General features: G+C 44.3%; 1 protein-coding gene across 1 annotated transcript in view; it reads right to left on the reverse strand.

Annotated features, from left to right (window-relative positions):
• Window positions 1–507: 507 nt before the first annotated feature.
• The window catches only part of LOC119462270 (disintegrin and metalloproteinase domain-containing protein 10), a 49321-nt gene continuing 30635 nt past the window's right edge, over window positions 508–19193 (reverse strand). The window contains exons 9-15 of the mRNA XM_049672912.1: window positions 18891–19075; window positions 13644–13821; window positions 9604–9763; window positions 7195–7293; window positions 6900–7090; window positions 2174–2385; window positions 508–702 (exon numbers count right to left, since the gene is read on the reverse strand). Coding sequence (XP_049528869.1) covers window positions 508–702; window positions 2174–2385; window positions 6900–7090; window positions 7195–7293; window positions 9604–9763; window positions 13644–13821; window positions 18891–19075 — 1220 coding nt within the window. The remainder of the gene's footprint in view (window positions 703–2173; window positions 2386–6899; window positions 7091–7194; window positions 7294–9603; window positions 9764–13643; window positions 13822–18890; window positions 19076–19193) is intronic.

Genomic DNA, 19193 nt, shown 5'->3' on the forward strand with positions numbered 1-19193 from the left:
TACTCTCAAAACATTATAATCTCGCTGGGGCGTATTTTTTACTTCAACTACGCCGCATCTTTCTGCAGTTCGCAGAATTCTAAACCACTTAGCTTTATAGACGGAACGTACAATTTCCACCTGGGCTTCTAATGCTGTCTCAATGCTCATAACTCGTTTGTTCCTCCCTGCGGTTAGATCTGACGAACGACTAACTTAGTGTTGCAATTTGTTACGGTTTGTTGATTATGGTTCTCCTTTACATTATATTCCTCAGCTTCCACAGAACCGTTGCAGGTCATTCTCATTTGATGAATCCTAAACGTTTAATATTATCGTGATGCGTTCCTTCTTACCTGATATAAGCGGTAATATTCAAGCTACGGCCTTGTGATGTAATTTGATACGATCACGTTGTTCAACATATATACAGAGATTGGCAGAAAACAAAAAAAGACACAACCAATACAATACGTAGTTAACAGCGTGCGTAATTGACGCGATCAGTCCACTGATGTGAAACATAGTCTATAGCTGCGAAGTGGCGCCAGGGGATAGTGCCGTGCGCAGCAAACTCGTGGGTCGGCACATGGGTCCGACAATTTTGCGTGGGCCCTTGAGATGCGGGTTGCTGCTGGGCGTATGCACGGCACACAGCTTGATGAACAGCGCCGTGACACCGCTGCCCAGCACGACGGCCAATAGCGTGAAGTACCAGTATTCCTGCAACGGATAGACATATCGAGCACCGGAAACACTACCGCGGTATGTTTGTCCCGTATACGCGGGCCTCGGAGCATTTGCCAGTCATACAAGAAGGTTTGATACGACGAGGTTGACCGCACAATCGCCTATACTGTTATCAGCCGATTGCCTGAATAGGAGCAGGAGGTGAGCTGACACGGTTCATTTTATTTTTAACCCGAATTCTACAGCACTGCACCATTTCATTATATCTATTGTAGGTTAGAATGAGTTAGATCGACCCCGCAAGTACAAATTATTCACTAATTCTTTTCTGCTTACATTACCCGTTCTTACTATTTTCTTCAGCTCACCCCTATAGTGGACACGTGCCGTAGTTGAGATTCATTATCATCGTGAGATGATCGATATGATAGTGCGCAAGCAACTCTTCGGCCATCTTGACTACCGTTACCCTTAACGAGTCCGTGCAAGACATTGTGTAATTTTCACCTACCCCATAGACTCGTTCAAGGGCCATACTTTTTTTTCACAATTATGACTAGGTACGGACATTACACGGGACCGAACCTATTGGTCAAAATGATGTCGCCGCAGCCGGCGACTTGTGAAAAACGCGGATCCCCTGACGTACCCTTGCATCAGAGGTCAACGCGTAGCTTTCGCCATCTAGTAGCGGTACGCGGAGTGACGTAGGGCGCGAATATTCGCCGATGGGCACGGCACGTGCGGAATCGCATACAACACCCTTATTGGAGCACATTAATTCTAATAATTACAGACCGACAGCCATGAAATATACGGTGTAAAATGTCTGTTGGAATGTAGGCCGCATAAAAACAGGGGGTGTAAAGCAGTGAGCTTCGGTTTCAGAATGCGTATTTGTAATCATAATAGCACCTGTATCATAATGGCATCGTGATGACATCACGGCATCACATGCGTCATGTCACGGCACCACCATCAAGTCGCAAAGGATCACTCATGTTTCACGTCCGCATCGCTTAATATTGTTTTCATCGCTCATAGTGTTCGTTGCCAGAAAATGCATTAATCGTTCGCACTGACTGAATTCGCGTGGATGCAATGACGTGATGTATTAAATATAAGATGTTCGAGTTCCACATCTTTTATAGGAAGAAATTGTGAGTTATCGCTTAATAATTATCAAAATACCGCATACCCATTACGATCAGTCACCTCGAAAACTGTAACCGTTCCAAAATTTCGCAATAACTACGGATCATTTACATTCTCTCATGCTGGATCTGAGCTCTGGAGGAAATTACCAACAGATCTAACTGCACAAGAGTCATTTATCAGTTACAAAACTAACCTTCGCTCTTTTATGCTCGCGTCACTTGCTCAATGAGTATGTACCATATTACCTTAAATCAGTATATTCGAATAGCTCTCCCCTAGAAATCGCTTAAAGATGTGCCGCGTCACTGTGCTGTACATGTTGCGCTTCCGCGCGTAGCTGCCTCACCCTTACCGCCATTACGTTTCGCAGGCCGCGTCCACCGAAAACGAGCCAGTGCAGACGGGCGAGCGCTCCTTCGGCCTCCACCAGGCGGCACCTCTGAAAGACGTCGCAGTAGCCGCGCAGGTCGTCGCACGGTGCTCCGGGCTCCATCTTTTTGTTGCAGAAGTCTTTCATGCGTTTGAAGTGGCACGCCTCCATGCAAACGCTGTCCGACGCTGCACACCGGAATGACCTGTTCCATGAGCTTCGTCTACACGAACTTGACGCTAAGCGGGTCGATTCATAAACCGAGCCGACCCACTCCGACCTGACCGCGTTTACATGCATCTTGCCAAGAAGAGTTACCCTACACCCTTGCAGGCGGGCTAAGAGAACTCACCTCGAAAGCCACTCGGCCTTACCTGCTGTGTTGCTTACATTAACTCTATGACTGGTTTTCGCCCCCGGCAAGTCGACTCGACCCGACTTTATCGGGTTCATGTAATCGTAGCTATTGAATAAAAGAAGCGGGTTTGGTACATTTGCACAAGGTGGTTTGCTTCGATGATTTTTGTGCCTATAGGTGCTTTCTCACGCTATAAATGGAGCCGTAGGAATACTATCTGCATTCGTAACAAGCGTCTTGTCTCTCAGCACTCGCAGGCCGCGAGCATCATGCGCGTTCAGTAATTAACTTTCGTTCTTTCTTATTTCCCAATGAAGAGCAATAGGCTCAAGGAGTGTACTCGACGTTGATAGCCCCCTCAGTACCTACGTAAATGAAATTTCCATCGTGTAACACACCCCGTATGTCGCAATTCATTCGCATTTTTCCTATACAATTTGCGGATCAATTTTGACAGGATATAGAAGACTGCGAAGCTCTTGCGGCCCGATTGGCGCTCTTTGGCCACATCTGGCCCTTGCGCCAATAAACCACAATGATCATCATCATCTTGCGGCACGATGCAATGAACGGTGATAGGGTCTGCGGCGCAGGCAACCATGTCGGGCCTATATGTATAAGTGGTGCAAAGTAGTCAACAAGAGAAAAATAGTATTAGGAAAAAATGTCGCCTTAGAGTAGAGTGCCGAAAATTTTAGTCACGCCATTTTATCGCACATGAAAATCATATTACGATTTATTAAAACCCGATAATAAACTGCGCTCTTCGGGACTGAACCATTCATTATATTGTCATGTGGATTACTACACGTAATTTGGCTGGGTGAAAGCTCTCTAACGACACGGGTCGGTACTTGGTGGAAGCCCTCTCATGGTTCGAATTCTGGAACCGGCAGGCGAACTTGTTTGGAGTGATAAAAGGACCTTCGCGCGTCAGCTATCTGCCACTCATGTGAGCTTCTATCGTAGTTTTCTTTCCTGTTTACCTCTTCGTTCATCAATATTTTCCGTCTGCTATAAATAGTGCGTTGAATGAGAAACGCTTGTTTTTTTTTTTTTTTTTTTTCTCGCCGGAATTTAGGGCCAAATAGCCTGTCGCGGCTTAATGGCCAGTCCCTTCTTTGATTAGTTAGTCGATAAATACATTCAACATTACAATCAAGCACGATAATTATGAGACTATCAAGTTTTTTTCTGCGTAATTCAACAATAAAGTAGAAAGGTCTACTGCCAAGGTTTGCTATGCAGAGCTTACGGGGAAGCATAAGCGCGGAACCTATTCCAATGCCACATATTCAAATACATGTAAAACCAAGAAACGCTGTTGTGAAACAGCCCCTGGACCAATTTCAATCAAATAAGCTGCATTTGCGAGAGAAAGTTAAATTCTAGGGTCTATTGCAAGCAGAATTTAAATGTAGGGCCTGAACTTCTTGCAAGAATTGCCAAAAATTGGTAAGTTAATGAAAAAAAAATAGAAGCACGCTGTTTAAAAATTCGTAACGGTGCACCAAAAACAGATACCGCCGATCTGTAAGCTGCATCCCTTCGAACATCCAACGTGGACAAATTACATTTATGTATTTATATCTTCCGTCAATTTAGTACAATGTTTGGTGGTTTCGTAAACGTTTTATTCAGTTATTATTTGTGTACTTGAGAGCCATATGTTATACATCTATTTTGACCATTTTAGATGCAATTCACAGAGTTATGACAATTTTTATTTGCTGAGTTACAGATTTGTAAACTTGATAGCTTTGTTCTTCAAAAATTTTAGATTTCTCCTAATTTAATTTAAAGATGGACAACCTAAATAGAAAATCTGCTACCTGCAGTCACTAGATTTTAACTTTTGCTCTTAAGTTCAACAAGTCTCATGAAATTTGGCGCTATGACTGCCGAGAAAAGAGATTTCTCCTTTCTCATGTATTTAGACAGGAGCTCTCGAGTCATACCTTCTTCATAAATAAGTGAGGAAAGAATGCTGCGTAGATCACCGGTACATTTTTGTGTAATATTACCGGCAGATACGCCGGAACACTACTCAGCAAATCTGCTTTAAATATTGATTGGCTTTAATTCCGCAATTCGAACATGAGAGCTACAGTATAATAATTAAAATATGAATTAGTGAAATTTTATTAATCAAATGGCATTTACAAGTTTCGCATATATTATCATGCTCTTCAGGGCTGCGAACTTTGGCCTTAAAGAAAACTCTATATAGCATTAAGAATATCCTATTGTGTTTAATTCAAACCAGTCAAAAGACCGCGTGTATATTTGAAAAAACAGTAATAAAGGAAAAGAATTACCTGAGCTAGATCGATAGAATATTCGTCTAGAAGTATGTTATTGTTTCTGTAGTGTTCCAATGGATCCCGGGACACTGCGGGCTCAATGGTAATGAGGTGGCCGATGCTGAAGCAAAGAGCACCCTCAGCAATGGCCTACGAACTGTAGTGCCGTTCTCTAGACCAGACATCACATGCCTCCTGTCGAAATTAATGAGGAGTGCGACGAAAACATACTGGGCCCAGCCAGACGCTCGTCACGTTCGCCTTAAAAGGCTGGATCCCGATATGCAATTTCCTGTTCTGCGTGGAATCCCACGCCCTCATACATGCCTGATACACAGACTGCGATTAGGCGTCGCTTTCACGCGCAAATACTTGCACATCATTGGACGGACAGACTCCCCGGAATGTTCAGTGTGTGGTGCTATAGAGACTATAGACCATGTGCTCGTGGTGTGCCCTGAGCATGCGCGCGAAAGACTCACACTGGCAGCCACCTTGAGGCATTTATACAATAGACCACTGTCGGAGGACCTCTTGCTAGGCGCAGGGCCACAGATTTGTCAGACAACAGAGGCAGTGCGTGCTTTTTCACGTTTCTTAGGCGACACGGGCCTGGACTCACGCTTGTGATAATCATTTATGCAATGTGTCTTTTCACCTAGTTCCTCCCATTATCATCCCCCATTGTGACCCTCTTTCTTCTCCTCTTCCCCTTCCCTTACGTAGAGTAGCAGGCCAGATGCTCCATATTCCGGCCGACCTCTCTACATTTTCACATCAATAAACTAAGTCTTCTTTTTGTTTCTGTATGCTAGTACATGACATCGTTATGTAGCACATTGACACCGAAGGTTCCACTGCTGCTTTTCGATTTGAATTGTCCACGCCAAATCAAATGCGTTGACGTATGCCCCCGTGACAACCACCTCTGTCGCTCTCTTTGAATCAGCCAGTGCTGATGTTACATGAGAGCTACCATAGTCCCAAATAGGTCGCGCCACTCCGATTTACAACACACATAATTTTCTCGCTTACAAAAGCTCTGTTCTCGCGACGAATGACGTATTTCTTATTCTGGAAGTTTATATTTTTCAGTCTAGCTCGACTGAATATTTTTCCTTAGGAATTATTTAGACATCTTAAAAACTTCCGATTTTAACGCCATCTTTGCTGGCTAACGTGTGCACTGACGTAAATTTGAAGAAGGCCCTTAACAGGGCAGGCGTTAGGTAGCCGTTTTCTGGCCCAAATGAGCTTGGTAGTCTGTGCCAAAGGTCAATCTTGAGACTCACAATGAAAAAAGTTGCCGAGAAAAACATGGACAGTCGTTTTTTAGGTGCAGTTGTAACGTTGTTTACCACATTTCTCGTTCTTGCGAGCATTTTCATGTCGGACAAACGAGGCGTGGTGTCAATGACCGCATGCGCGAACACTGAATAATGTCAGTGAGTAAGGAAGAGATAGCCACCTCTCATTGTATTGTGTTGAATGTGACTGTCAGCCACGTTTTAAAGATTGCGCCATCCTGTCAAACTATCACGATGAGTGCGCACGACTAATCTCTCAAGCCTTACACATACAGCAAGTAGAGTGAGGATGCTTGTGTATAAGCTTTCCTTCAATTTCACTCCTTCCGAAGGAAATTTCACTCTTATCGGAGTGAATACATTCTTTTTACTTACACGCATGCTCTCTACACGTGTTTTCTGGTTGTTGCAAAGTGGTACCTATACATGCTGCTCGAAAGAATAAACATTTGGTTGTTAGTCAGCGCTGTTGTCTGTCCTTTCCTCACGCCCTGTTTTTTTTTTTTTTTTTTTTTCGATGTTTACTCTCAAGTAATGAACCAGCCAGCCCAAGTTCGTACGGTTCCAATGAGTGCAGACGTTTTCCGACAAAACCTGTTGGGAAGATATGGACCAGCATGCGCTAAAGGAAGCACATTTCATTATGAATTATTTCTATGCGTCATCTAATTAATGCGTATAACTGCAGTCAGCGCAATGAACCGGACGAGTGCGACCGATGGGAATAAGCGTACCGTTCTCTCGGCAGGCGATGAGGCACATCTCGTTCGGCGTCCGATGCGTCCCGGTGAGGTAGCACTCGACGAGGCCGTACACGCTACACACGGAGCGCACGCACTCGCCAGCATCGCAAGCCTGTGTGCCGTGGTTGCAGAGTACGCCGTCGTGCTTCTGCGCCGACGCGGGACACTCGCCGCCCCACCCGCTGAGACGTAGCCGTCAAGGTCATACCTGCCGCCTGCGCCTGCGTCACAGCGCCCTGCTGTTTCGCAATCCCTGCCCTCAACCTCTTCGATTCGCAAAGGATACTCGCAGTAGGCCTCGAATCGGCAGTCGTCGTCATGTCTGCAGAGCCACGACGCGTTGCGGTACTGGCAGGTCTCGCTGCAACAGGCGCTGTTCGTGGGACTGCAGAGGAATGTTACCAGTGAGAAGCACAATAGTGTAGTCACGCTGGTTACTCGCCCGGCGAACACAATGGCGACGTACGCATGCTTTTCTTTTTTCTTCTGTAGAACGCTGGGAATCGCTAGTTCCTCATATGCGCGCGAAATTCCTGATGAAGAGCACACCGCAAAAACGCCAGCTTATTCCAAAGCCTTGTTTGAAGGAAAAGGTCGGCGGCCTCAGAAAGTATCTATAGCAGTAGCAGTCGTTAAGATTGTGCACATATCCTCGATCATCGGAGCGAAGAGCAGTGCTACTCTTGGCTGTGCTGGTTGACTGTTCAGAATGTCGAGGTGCATCGAAGGCGCCAAGGAGGGGTGAGGAAGCTGGAGGTAACACTTTTGCAATTCTTAACGAATCAATCCTACGTTATCCAAAGTTGATGTGATTACAGGCTGCCCACGAGATAGGGTACTGCGTACACGTAACCCCTTATCCATTACTGGGAAGAGCGGTAGCGTGAAGCAAAATGACAACTTGACGAGACAAACAATCAAACGCGCTCGTCCTTGTTTGGCTCGTCGTGAAGTTGCTATTTTTCTTCGCGCTACCGCTATTCCTAGTCATCATGACATACAAACTAGCCCAAATCAATAACCTCATCCATATTTTGCGGTGTCGCGTCTTCTGCTGCTCGCAAGTAAGCAATATATGGGGTGTCCTAGTTAATCATGAACAGAAGTTTCAAGTATCACTCATGGCATGTACGTAGCACAGTTTTATTTATTGTGCTATATTACTCGCAGAGGCATGTTCGAAAAAAAATGATATCGAATATTTGACTAATTACCAAGCTATCACTAACTAGCTTCTAAACTAATTAAATTATGCCAATGTACAAATTGTAGACGTGGGCATTTAAAATAATATCCACTTCAAACGAATTTGAGGATGACACCAATTTCGAGATATGCGTTCCCAAAGTTTGCGACGAAATGCAGTGCTGTTCCAATAACTTTTCAGCTGCAGTGTATAAATGACGTTTGTTAAAGAAGTAAGTGGAACAACAGTGCATTTTACGTTAAGTTTGACTGCGCTCATCTCAAAACTGTTGCTTGTTTCGAAATTCGATACAATTGAATGTACCTTGTGAAGTCACTGGCTTCAGTTTCTGCATTTCAATAAGTGCGCTAAAGTAATCAGTCGAAAAGTTATTTAGTGATTTTTTAAGTGTTACTAATGTGTACCGACTTCCAGTGTAAGTAATCTACACAAGTATTCTAGATTAATGGTCAGGTTAGTGGTATATGCTACAGGCGACACTCTTAAATTTTCTGTTGAAGGTACAATAAAACACCCGGTCTATGAAAAATAATGATGTCACGCACTTGCGCCTTGGTGTCTGCGGACTGCTCTCAGCGCATCAGTAAGATTTTGAAAAGCGTACGAACAGTTCCGCGTCGGCGATTGCCTTTGGACGCGATACAGACTGGCAGGAATATGAGTCCGGGGGATCATGCTGCTCGTGCATTGCTGTATTCCGGGCTCTGACTGAGCCGCTTCGTTAGCCAAGTGGATAGCGTTTCGACCTGACACACGCGAAGACCCAAGCTTGAATCTCTGCCTCACTCTGTATGTAAAGTTTCATCAGGTGTGCGGGGATTGGGATTTTTGCACTGGTGCCTGCTTTTTCGACGTTGGTCGGTACTAAGGAAGGCAACACGGGTGCTTTTTCTCAGCGCAATGCGAAATCGCTATTCCCATTCGACTGAATGGGAATAGCGGCGGAATTTTCAACCCTATAGGCACCTTAAGCTGAAGCTTTCCACATTTGATATCAGTGCCTTACATACGCCGCATAGCAAGTGATAGATGCTAAATTCGAGGGACGCAATAAACATTTGTTGTGACAACTCCGATCGCTTATCAGGAGGCAGGAATGTTCGAGGTGTCAAAATGTCGTAGTATTCATGTTCTGTATATGAAAGAAAATGTCTGCAATCGAAATCGGAAGCGCGAACGTTCTTGAGCTTGAGTTAGGCAGAGTTGGGTGCGTAACAATCAGATAAGTGAATGACGCGTTGCTAACTATAGTTTGCAATGGTGTCTCATTTTTTTCACGTCCCTAGCAGCCGGTGTCAGCGACGCTGATTATAGTAAATTAAAACATTGTAGTGCGCTCTGGCCGGTGCAAGGTGCCCTTAGAACTGACGTTGCCGCCGCTCTCTTGTGACCGTCAAATTCTCGCCTTCCATCTGGCATCAGCGAAGACGCTGCGCACTCTTGATTGCCTTTTCATTTGTGCTAGTTAAATTATGGCGGCGCACGCACCTGCACTTGGCGTCCGGCCGTAGCGTGCAGCCCTTGCGGTTGAGCAGGCCGTGCTCACGCGGGTAGCAGCACTGCTCGCGGCAGTCGTGCCAGTCGTAGCCGCAGTCGCATTCTTCGTCCTCCTCCCGTATAGAGTTGCCGCAGAACGGGCCCCGCAGCTCTACACAGGAAGGCGCGGAAATGCTGTCGCCCAGCCTGGTCGTCAATCGCGCATAAACTAGCCCCGCTTACCCGTTCTGAGTGAAGGCACTTCACTGTATTACCGGTACCGCACTTTTAGAAGAAAGTGGCATCATCATCATCAGCCTATATTTTATGTCCACTGCAGGACGAAGGCCTCTCCCTGCGATCTCCAATTACCCCTGTCTTGCGCTAGCGTATTCCAACTTGCGCCTGCAAATTTCCTAACTTCATCATCCATCTGGTTTTCTGCCGACCTCGACTGCGCTTCCCTTCTCTTGGTATTCATTATGTAACTAATTGTCAACCGGCTATGCATCCTACGCATTACATGGCCTGCCCAGCTCCATTTATTCCGCTTAATGTCAACTGGAATATCGGCTATGCCCAGTTTGTTCTCTGATCCACACCGCTCTCTTCCTGTCTCTTTAAGTTAGTCCTAAGATTTTTCGTTCCATCGCTCTTTGTGCGGTCCTCAACTTGTTCTCGAGCTTCTTTGTTAACCTCCAAGTTTCTGCCCCATATGTTATCACCGGTAGTAATGCAATGATTGTACACTTTTCCTTTCACTTTTCTTTTCAACGAGAGTGGTAAGCTCCCAGTCAGGATTTGGCAATGCCTGCGGATGCACTCCAACCCGATTTTATTCTTCTGTAAATTTATTTCTCGTGATCAGGGTCCCTTGTGAGTAATTGACCTAGATAAACGTACTCCTTTACAGACTAGAGGCTGACTGACGATCCTGAATTCTTGTTCCCTTGCCAGGCTATTGAACATTATCTTTGTCTTCTGCATATTCATCTTCAACCCAATTCTACACTTTCTCGATTAAGGTCCTCAAACATTTGCTTGTAATTCGTCTCCATTGTTGCTGAATAGGACAATGTAATCTGCAAAATAAAATGGCATAGGCGTCCCCAATCTGCTAACGTATGATACGAGCGCGGAAAGTTAGGACAGCGTTGCAAGCGATGCAACGAAAAGTGATATGCGTAACACTAATTGGCAGAAAAATGACATATCGATCAGACAGCGAACGGATGTGGCCTGATATTTTTTTTAACATTCTGAGGAAGAACTGTAGTTGGACAGAACATCCAATGCGTAGAAGAGACAACCAGCGGAGCTATTACAATAAAATAAAGGAAGCCAAGGAAATGGAATGTTGTCGAGGACGACAGGGGATTAGGTGGCGTGTTGAGGTTACCAAGTCTGTAGGCGTAGGCTGGATTCGGCTGGCGCAAGGCAGGCGTAATTGGAAATTGCTGGGAGATGCCTACGTCCTACAGAGCACACAAAATAGGCTGATGCTGATGCTAAAGGCGGAGTGCAAAGACCAAGATCCCTAGGCGAATTATCACCATGTTTTTATAGTACCCAACAACGGATACCGGAGAACAGTTTGCTCTTGATAATGATATTTTAATAGCATCGCCTTTGAGACTGGTCGATGACAAATAATCACTCAGCCTACTTGTGCTAATCCGCTAATCTATACATGCTTATCAGTCTAGAATTTTGTCTATCTCTCTCTCGTCCTTAAATTTTTTTATATCTATGTCTTGTACTGTTATCTATGCTGGTAGCGGATTTGGTCCTACAAATCTCTTCCCTGCTTTGTTTTTCGACCAATACATTAAACGTCTCTTGCTTATCTCCACTGCTGACGGTTTAATGCTTCGATCCACTTGAAATCTAAGCTCTACTGGAAAGTGGCTGCTATACCTACTCGACTTGCTAGGTGAGTACCTTCGCATTCAATTAGGACGTGCTCAGTCGTCTCCGGATCCTGTTGCGAATGGTTACTCCGATATTATTTGTTTTGACCTTAGGCAACAAGCTCGGGCATCAGTTAGCAAGGCACTGCCCTTTGTGTTATCGTAATGATCTTCCCTCTTGATTTCTTTCTTGCAGTTCTTGAAATACTCAGGTGGCTTTTTTATTTCCCTCTTTGCATCCAATTGACAGACTGTTTCTCCCACTTCTTTTTTGATGACTCCTGTTTATTTATTTACACTTTCAATTCTTCATTCTGAATCTAAATTTCTCATCAGATCGGCTGCAGCGCAACCTAAGGTCGTACCGATCAATGAACGTGAACGAAGGCTTTCACGCCTGAGCGTCTCAGTGTCTGTGGTTCTGTAATAAATTTCACCGGCCTAGCCAGAAAAAAATGCGGTTCTGTTGCACAATTTCAGCAACCCGAACACGAAACAGCATTCCAGGACACTTTAAATCAAGCAACAGAAGCTATGCGACTAGAATATACTACAATAGAAACTTGGGCGAGTTGGTGGGAATTCATGTTTAGGAAAATGACAGCGCTGGATGGACCAGGACACTGGCAAAGAAGAAAACGACACTGGCGCCAGTGTCGTTTTCTTCTTTGCCTGTGTCCTTGTCCATCCAGCGCTGTCATTTTCCTAAACAGGACTAAAATATAACTGGGGCAGTGAAGCTAGGCGCATGTTATTTCTGGTTTTCCTTGCACCATAAAAGCGTGTGATTACGAATATCACGATACTGTGGCCTTTTGCTGTGTACCAGCTTCGTCGAGTTGTAGAACCCGGTGCTGATTCCTTGAGCATTTGCTATTAGGGCGCTGCTAAATAAATTGTTGGAGAACAGTCTTTCTATTTATTTAGCTTGCGAAAACACGTTCTCCATAAAAAGTACGATTTCAAGCAAAATGGAGCGTAGTGGCAAATCCAACACACTTTCTTTTAAAGTCTCAGTTGCGTAATCTTACTAAGCAATTTTTCATTATATTTCATAACCAAGCGATTGCAGGAGTGAATGAATATGTTCCTATCTAGATCCTATTAAAATGATACTTAAGCGCTATCTAAAAGCTCCTATCTAAATACATCAAGACGGATAAATAATTTTTCTTGACAGCCATTGACACCAAATTTCATGAAGTTTGCTGAACTTAAAATAAAAGGGTCATTTCCACCAAATATAGGTAGCGTAGTTTTTGCGTTTAAGCCTTACTTTCTTTGCAGTTTGTTTAAATTCGCAAAAATAAAACTTCTCTAAAGCAGCAAGCTTACAATTCTCTAAGAAAAAAAGGCAAAGATATCACAATTCTGTCAACGGCACACCTGCTGAGATATTTAAAGCCGGCAAAGTTCACGTTTTATAAGCAATTCCATATCAGTGCTAGAAGTGAAGAAACTCTTAGGAAGGGGGCAGTAGAAAGAAACAGAAAGCCTGCCCGGGATCTGTGTTCCTTTGTACTGCATCTTTCCTAAGATCTTCTTTCCTTCTAGCGCTAATATGTATCCCTTAGTATTCAACCAACTCGCCCAGCAACAAAATTTATTATGTATTATTACTGGTTCGGAATACGTACATATAACGATACTATGAGTAGGATTTCAACGATGCCCTCGTAACTATTAGAACAATGTCAGGTAAGCTGTAAATTCAGAAATCAAATTTGTTCGCTACAGATGCCCTAACTATAAACTGCATTTGTTAAAGCTGAACAGCTAGTCAAGTTTACAGAAATGTGATATCTGTTCCTTGTGCAGATTTACGGAACTGTGAACATTGTGCTCAACATTTTCAAACATCGCCCAGCTTCAAACATTGCTGGGGTTTTCTTAGTTTGTACTAACCTAGTAGTCGATAAGTTTATTCATGGTAATCAATTTAAATAAATAATCATGGAAATATTGCCTTTATGGCAGTGAAGTTATAACATCGCAGAGTTTCTTCCATTATTGTCAGAGGCTTCGGTGTATTAAAAAATATAACACTGAGCTCCGAAGCCTGTGCGTGAGAACGCGCGAGACTGCTCAATGGTTCTATAGGCCTCCCACATAGGCGGGGAGGTGGCGCTTAGACAAACTAACCCTGGAGGCAGTTCGGGCGGGAACCCTGTTCAGAAAACATCTGCGTGAGGACGGCCGAGATGTCGCGGATGCTGCACACGGAGAAGCGCCGGTTGTTGGGCATCGTGCCGTGAGAGGCGGTGGCAAACATCAGGAAGTTGCCCACACTGCCACCGGGCACACACTCGGGAGGGTCGTGCTGGGAGAAGAGAAACAAAAGTTTGAACCAAAAAATTAAAAAAAAGAAATTGGTCATATTCCGACACACCTAGGATCTGTGCACCTTGCATTCATGTCATGACACATCATTTATGTTCGTCATATACTCTTGTCATATAGTATGCCAATTTTGGTACCTGTCAAGTTACGAAACGACCATGGCGCACCAAGGCGTAGGCAGTTGTTTCATGACCTACATGACACACGTGTCGTGATATTCATGTCATAACCTATGATTTATGTTCGTCATATACTCTTGTCATACTATGCCAATTTTGGTAAATACCAAGTTAACGATACGACCATGAGAGCACCAAGACGTAGGCGGCTAGATACTGTCAAAGTGGCGAATGTTCACCAAGAAATGCTGCGCATTTAAAATTGGAGCTCGCGGAACCCGTACCCAAACCGAGCCGGTATTTTCTTCGATTCGACACGCTGGATCTTTACCACCTGGAATTCTTCAACGTGCACGCGAAACTCGGCACACGACCGTTTTTGCAAACCGTCTCCTTGGGAAGACGCCTCCTGCATGCTCAGAAGCAGACCGCCGTACCCACCGACCCATCGATACAGGTTCAACCTTCACACAATTAATCTGTGTCTGCATGACGAAGGCAAATGCTCGTTCTCTGCAGGGTGTCGAACCAAACCTTTTTCGAGCTCGGTTCGGGTTCGCGTTCGTGCTTTTAGGTTTAGGTTCAGCTCCGGAGCGAAACTTATAACGGTTAGAACTGGCTGAGAGCGTTCCGAATTAGTTCATTTCGGTTCAAATGGATCAAAAAAAAAGAAATAAAAACATTAACGTGCCTCCGGTGTTGAGGAAAACGCGTGCGGTATATTGGGAGAGACAAATTCGTTTGGGTATTGTATAAAACTACACCGAATCGCTTTCTATTGCATGGACATTAGTTTGAAAAAAAATTTATAATACAGCGGCTTGGTGGCAACTTGTGCAGCTATCCAATGCATTACCCCTTGACCCTCCCATAATTTTCATGTTTCTTTGCTTTCTTAAAGGGACACTAACGAAAAAGACTAAATCAGTTTACGCTGGCAAGGTATTGTTTCAAAACTCTATTTTCGTTAATGTCGCAGTAATTGGTCAAATAATAAAAGAGACAATGAGTGTTAAAATTCCCTGATCGAATTTCACGTGATGACTCCAGCACCGGCCCACCAGTGTGACCGCGTGGGTTTTAAAAACTTTTTGCTCATTTGGGTCATTGATCCTCAGTGATGGTGCAGGATCTTAAGGCGGCGTCGCCACCAACCCCCTTCCGTTCTTGTATGTTATCTGGCTCACCAATTCTCTTCTTGCACGAAGAGTGGGTTGTTTTCGGTTTTGTAGAAGGGTGTTTTACTAATGCAACCTCAATAATTTTTGTCTTTATTGTTCTGATAATGGAGTCCGGACATAAACTTCTTGTGCGACTGACTGTTTTTCTGGTACCCCCCCCCCCTTTTTTTATTTTTTTATTTGCTTTGTTAGCTGCCGGCTCCGTAATCGTGGCATGATATATAAGTTCCTGGAAAGTTTAACAAATCATAGAAATTAAAAACGTCACCCAAATATACCATGGCTTGTTGGCCTACCGTGTGCTTGCAAGGGTTGTTCTAGACGTCGTGAAAATCAGGGTGGGGTGGTCACGTCGTACCACAGATGCACGGGTCGGTGTAGTCGAAGCCACGTTCAAAGCTTTAGATGACAGCACATAGGGACGAGAAGGTGAGAATGGCACTACACGTTCTTTGAGAAGCGACTTCAGAGGCCCAAGCTTATTGTCCCGTGTCGAATAGAAGCGCAGAGTGAAAGGCAAAGCTATGAGCTATGCGGCGTGCGGCTAGCTTTAGTCGACACGTTCATTCTGTGACTTGGACACACTGAAACAGGATTACTGATTCATGCTCCAGTGGTTCCTGATACCGCCTGACCACTACCTGCGATTTTCGTGACGCAAAGTATCCCTGCGTCAAGTAGCCACGCTCCATTTATCATAAGTTTTGAAGGGATCACGTTAAAGTATGATATGAAGAGTGATTTCATGCGCATTCGAGACATTCTGGCACCCTACTATAGCTTATTTATTTATTTATTTTAAAAAGTCCTTACAGGCCTCGTGAGAGGCATTGGGTAAGGGGGGCATCCCAAAGAAAAGGAAAACAGCATGCATAATTGATACATAGTATACATGCACAATTAATTGGCATAATAATGAATTATTTCCTGCGTACGCTGGATGATTACACAAATATAACAAAAGGTATAGTTCACATAATAGTCAATTCAATGTCGTATACACAAGAATACAAAAAAGCAACTACAACAAAAAATAACAATGGACAAATAAACTGAAGGGTTACATCAGTAGTGCATAAAAAATATATTGGATTGGTGACGTTATAATCAGAGAAAAAAAAAAGAAACATAGTAATACAAGAAAAAGAGCAAAGTGATCCCATAAACAAAAAAGCTAACAGAAGACATATCATGAGGAAACTTAAGACGGGGACACGCATTTTTGTCGAGATAATGCAATGAAATGCGAAATGAGGAGCTGGCGAAATTTGTCAGGATTTTTATCGGAGACTATGGAATCAGGAAGGGCATTCCATAATCGAATGGCACGGGGAAGGGCCGACCAATTGAATGCGTGAGTGTTTCCGTATATCCGAGTGAAGCTGAGGTGATTATGTAGCCTGCGTGATGTGCATGATGCAAATTCAAGCCGCAAGGAAGATTTCCTATCCGCATGAACGTACTTATGAAACAGAGATAAGAGAGCGAAGTCACGACGGACACTGAGGGGTGGAAGTGAAATATCCAGTTTTATTTGCGAAATACTAGAATTGTATGTATAGTTATGAGAGATAAACCTTGCGGCCCTATTTTGGACAGATTCTAATAAGCTGGTTAGGTTCTTTTGGTAAGGTGACCAGATTGGAGAGGCGAATTCGAGCTGCGGGCGAACAAATGTTTGGAAAGCTAGCTTACGGATGTTGGAGGGTGATTTGCGCAAGGTTCGACGTAAGTACCCCAGTGACCTTGAGGCATTAGCACATATGGTCGTAATGTGAGATCGACACCTATCTAATGGACGAAAATAAGCAAGACAAAATTTTGTGTCATTACTCAACTAAAGTTGGTCGCGCTCGTTGTCCACAATGTGCTGCAGAATATTAAGTAATATATCTCAGCGATTGCTTAACTTATCGCAGATTCCGGGTTATTTTCGTAAAACTAAAAAAAAGGCACCTAGTTCTAAGAGAATACGTATGATCATTTCGCAAAAGTGAGCAGTCGTAACTAACGCAAGGTGCAGGAGCCACCGCGTAAATGCAAAGAATAAAAATAATTTGTGCGAAAAACTACTTGAAGTTCTTAGTGTTGACTAAAAACATTATGTAGCGCAGACACTGAACAGAAGTTATAATGGTCTCTGTACATAGGGTACACTTATACGAGGTCGCCCAAGTCATTGTTCAAGTGTTAGCTACAAAGAAACTATTTCCAATAAGCATATTCACATGACCTACACGGAATACGAGAGCCTACACTAATAATCTCTTTGACCGCATGCTTCTAAGCATGTAGACGGAAAGAGATTACTCGAATTTAATTCGTCCCTAATTTGAAATATTATTCCCAATAATGTTAAAACTAATCACCTTTTACCAACACTAATGCAGTTCTTATTAAATGTGTCAGTACCTACTACTGCGAGCTATGAACTTCTCTTGTTTTTATTGCTATCTTTTGAAAAATTGTGTGGCGCCGTATAATATGCTGCTGCAAATGAAAAATATGAATTTTTCTTAAAACCGACCTGCGACTAGCCGCGATGGCTATAGCATCGAAGAAAGTTTTGGGTACATGTAGTGAATTTTGGGACGGAAATAAAGAAATGAAAAAAAGAAAATGAAACACTGTGGACGTCGTGTCACATTTGTTTTAGCATGGGTCGAGGGGAGATCTCGGATTAGTCCAACTCCGGTTTCTCCAGAACGCTACCGCAAACTGCCTCACACACACACGCACGCGCACGCGCACCAGGAAGGCCACCTAAAACCTATATGAAGAGCCTACAATTACATAAATTAGCGATGCCGATTAACATTAGCCGAGTCCAGCGCAACAAAGGCTGCACTCGCTCACTTTATACTATAGTTGTCGTCGCCCTCTGCACTTTGCATGAAAAACTTTCGCGATACCACAAGCGAGGTGCAGGAGTGAGAGCTGTCACTGAAGGTACAATAAAATTAAACTGCAACACGGGTATCGCACATCGCAACCAATACGCTGCTGTCCTTGGACACAGCAATGGCCGTGAGCACAACCAGCATCCTCCACGACGACGCCACGTCTGCGCTTAAGTGTATTGTTTGGCTTATCATACGTACAAGATAGACGAGTCAATACGATTACTGTAAAGAGCCTGTTTCTGGAGCGGTTCCGATAAAAAGTTCCAGTTCAAGTTATGTTCCAACATGGCGGAAAAGTATCGGTTTGGTTAGGTTCTGGTTTATCTGAATATAATGGTTGAGCTCTGATTTTCGGTTCAGTTATGGTTCGGTTCTACACCCTGCTTCAGGCGATGATTGGTGCTTATTTGTAATGTATTCCTTCATGTTTTGGTACGTTTTTTTGCTGCGACAAGCTTTCGGTTTGCGGCTTGACAGGAGCTGAGGCTTGGGTCTAGATTATTATTGAGCTGTTCATAACGCTCTGTCGCACTGGAGTAAAGTGCAAATGGGAATAAATGGAAATATACCTTACGCCAGATTACTACTTAGCACTCTTAGTGATCTGGGTGTAACGAGGCGATAAGTCACAAAACTGAGCCTACAGTAAAGAATCACACCCGAGTCATATACACACCGCTGAATTCCATGTTCGCGTTTCATTACGGCGTGACGATTCATAGGTAGAAGCAGTGAAAGCCAATCGCTGAGAGAGAGAGAGAGGCACGATTAGTGGCATCCTGCGTTTCTGACATGCCGGTGCCTGCTGGCAGTTGGGCACACGAGTGCGAGGGTGAGACCACGTACCTGTGCGCCGAAGTTGTGTCCCAGTTCGTGGGCAAAGGTGACCTCGGAGATCCGGTGGGGCACGCGTACGTTCTTGTTGACGAAGGTGACAACACCCGTGTTCAAGCTAACCCGGCCCGTGTAGTCCGAGGTCAACTGCAGCGCCACGTCCGACTGGAACTTCTCGCACAGGCCACCCGCGTTCCCTGCGAACAACAGGGACACCGTGGGAGCGCTGACCGCCATGCGGCCCAGTCAGTGTGCAGGGCAAAGCTCTGGTTCGGGTATGTTGTTAATCCATACTTGTTATTGTTTTTGCGCAGA

The sequence above is a fragment of the Dermacentor silvarum genome, chromosome 8, assembly GCF_013339745.2.
Source record: "Dermacentor silvarum isolate Dsil-2018 chromosome 8, BIME_Dsil_1.4, whole genome shotgun sequence".
In the NCBI taxonomy this organism is placed as follows: Eukaryota; Metazoa; Arthropoda; class Arachnida; order Ixodida; family Ixodidae; genus Dermacentor; species Dermacentor silvarum.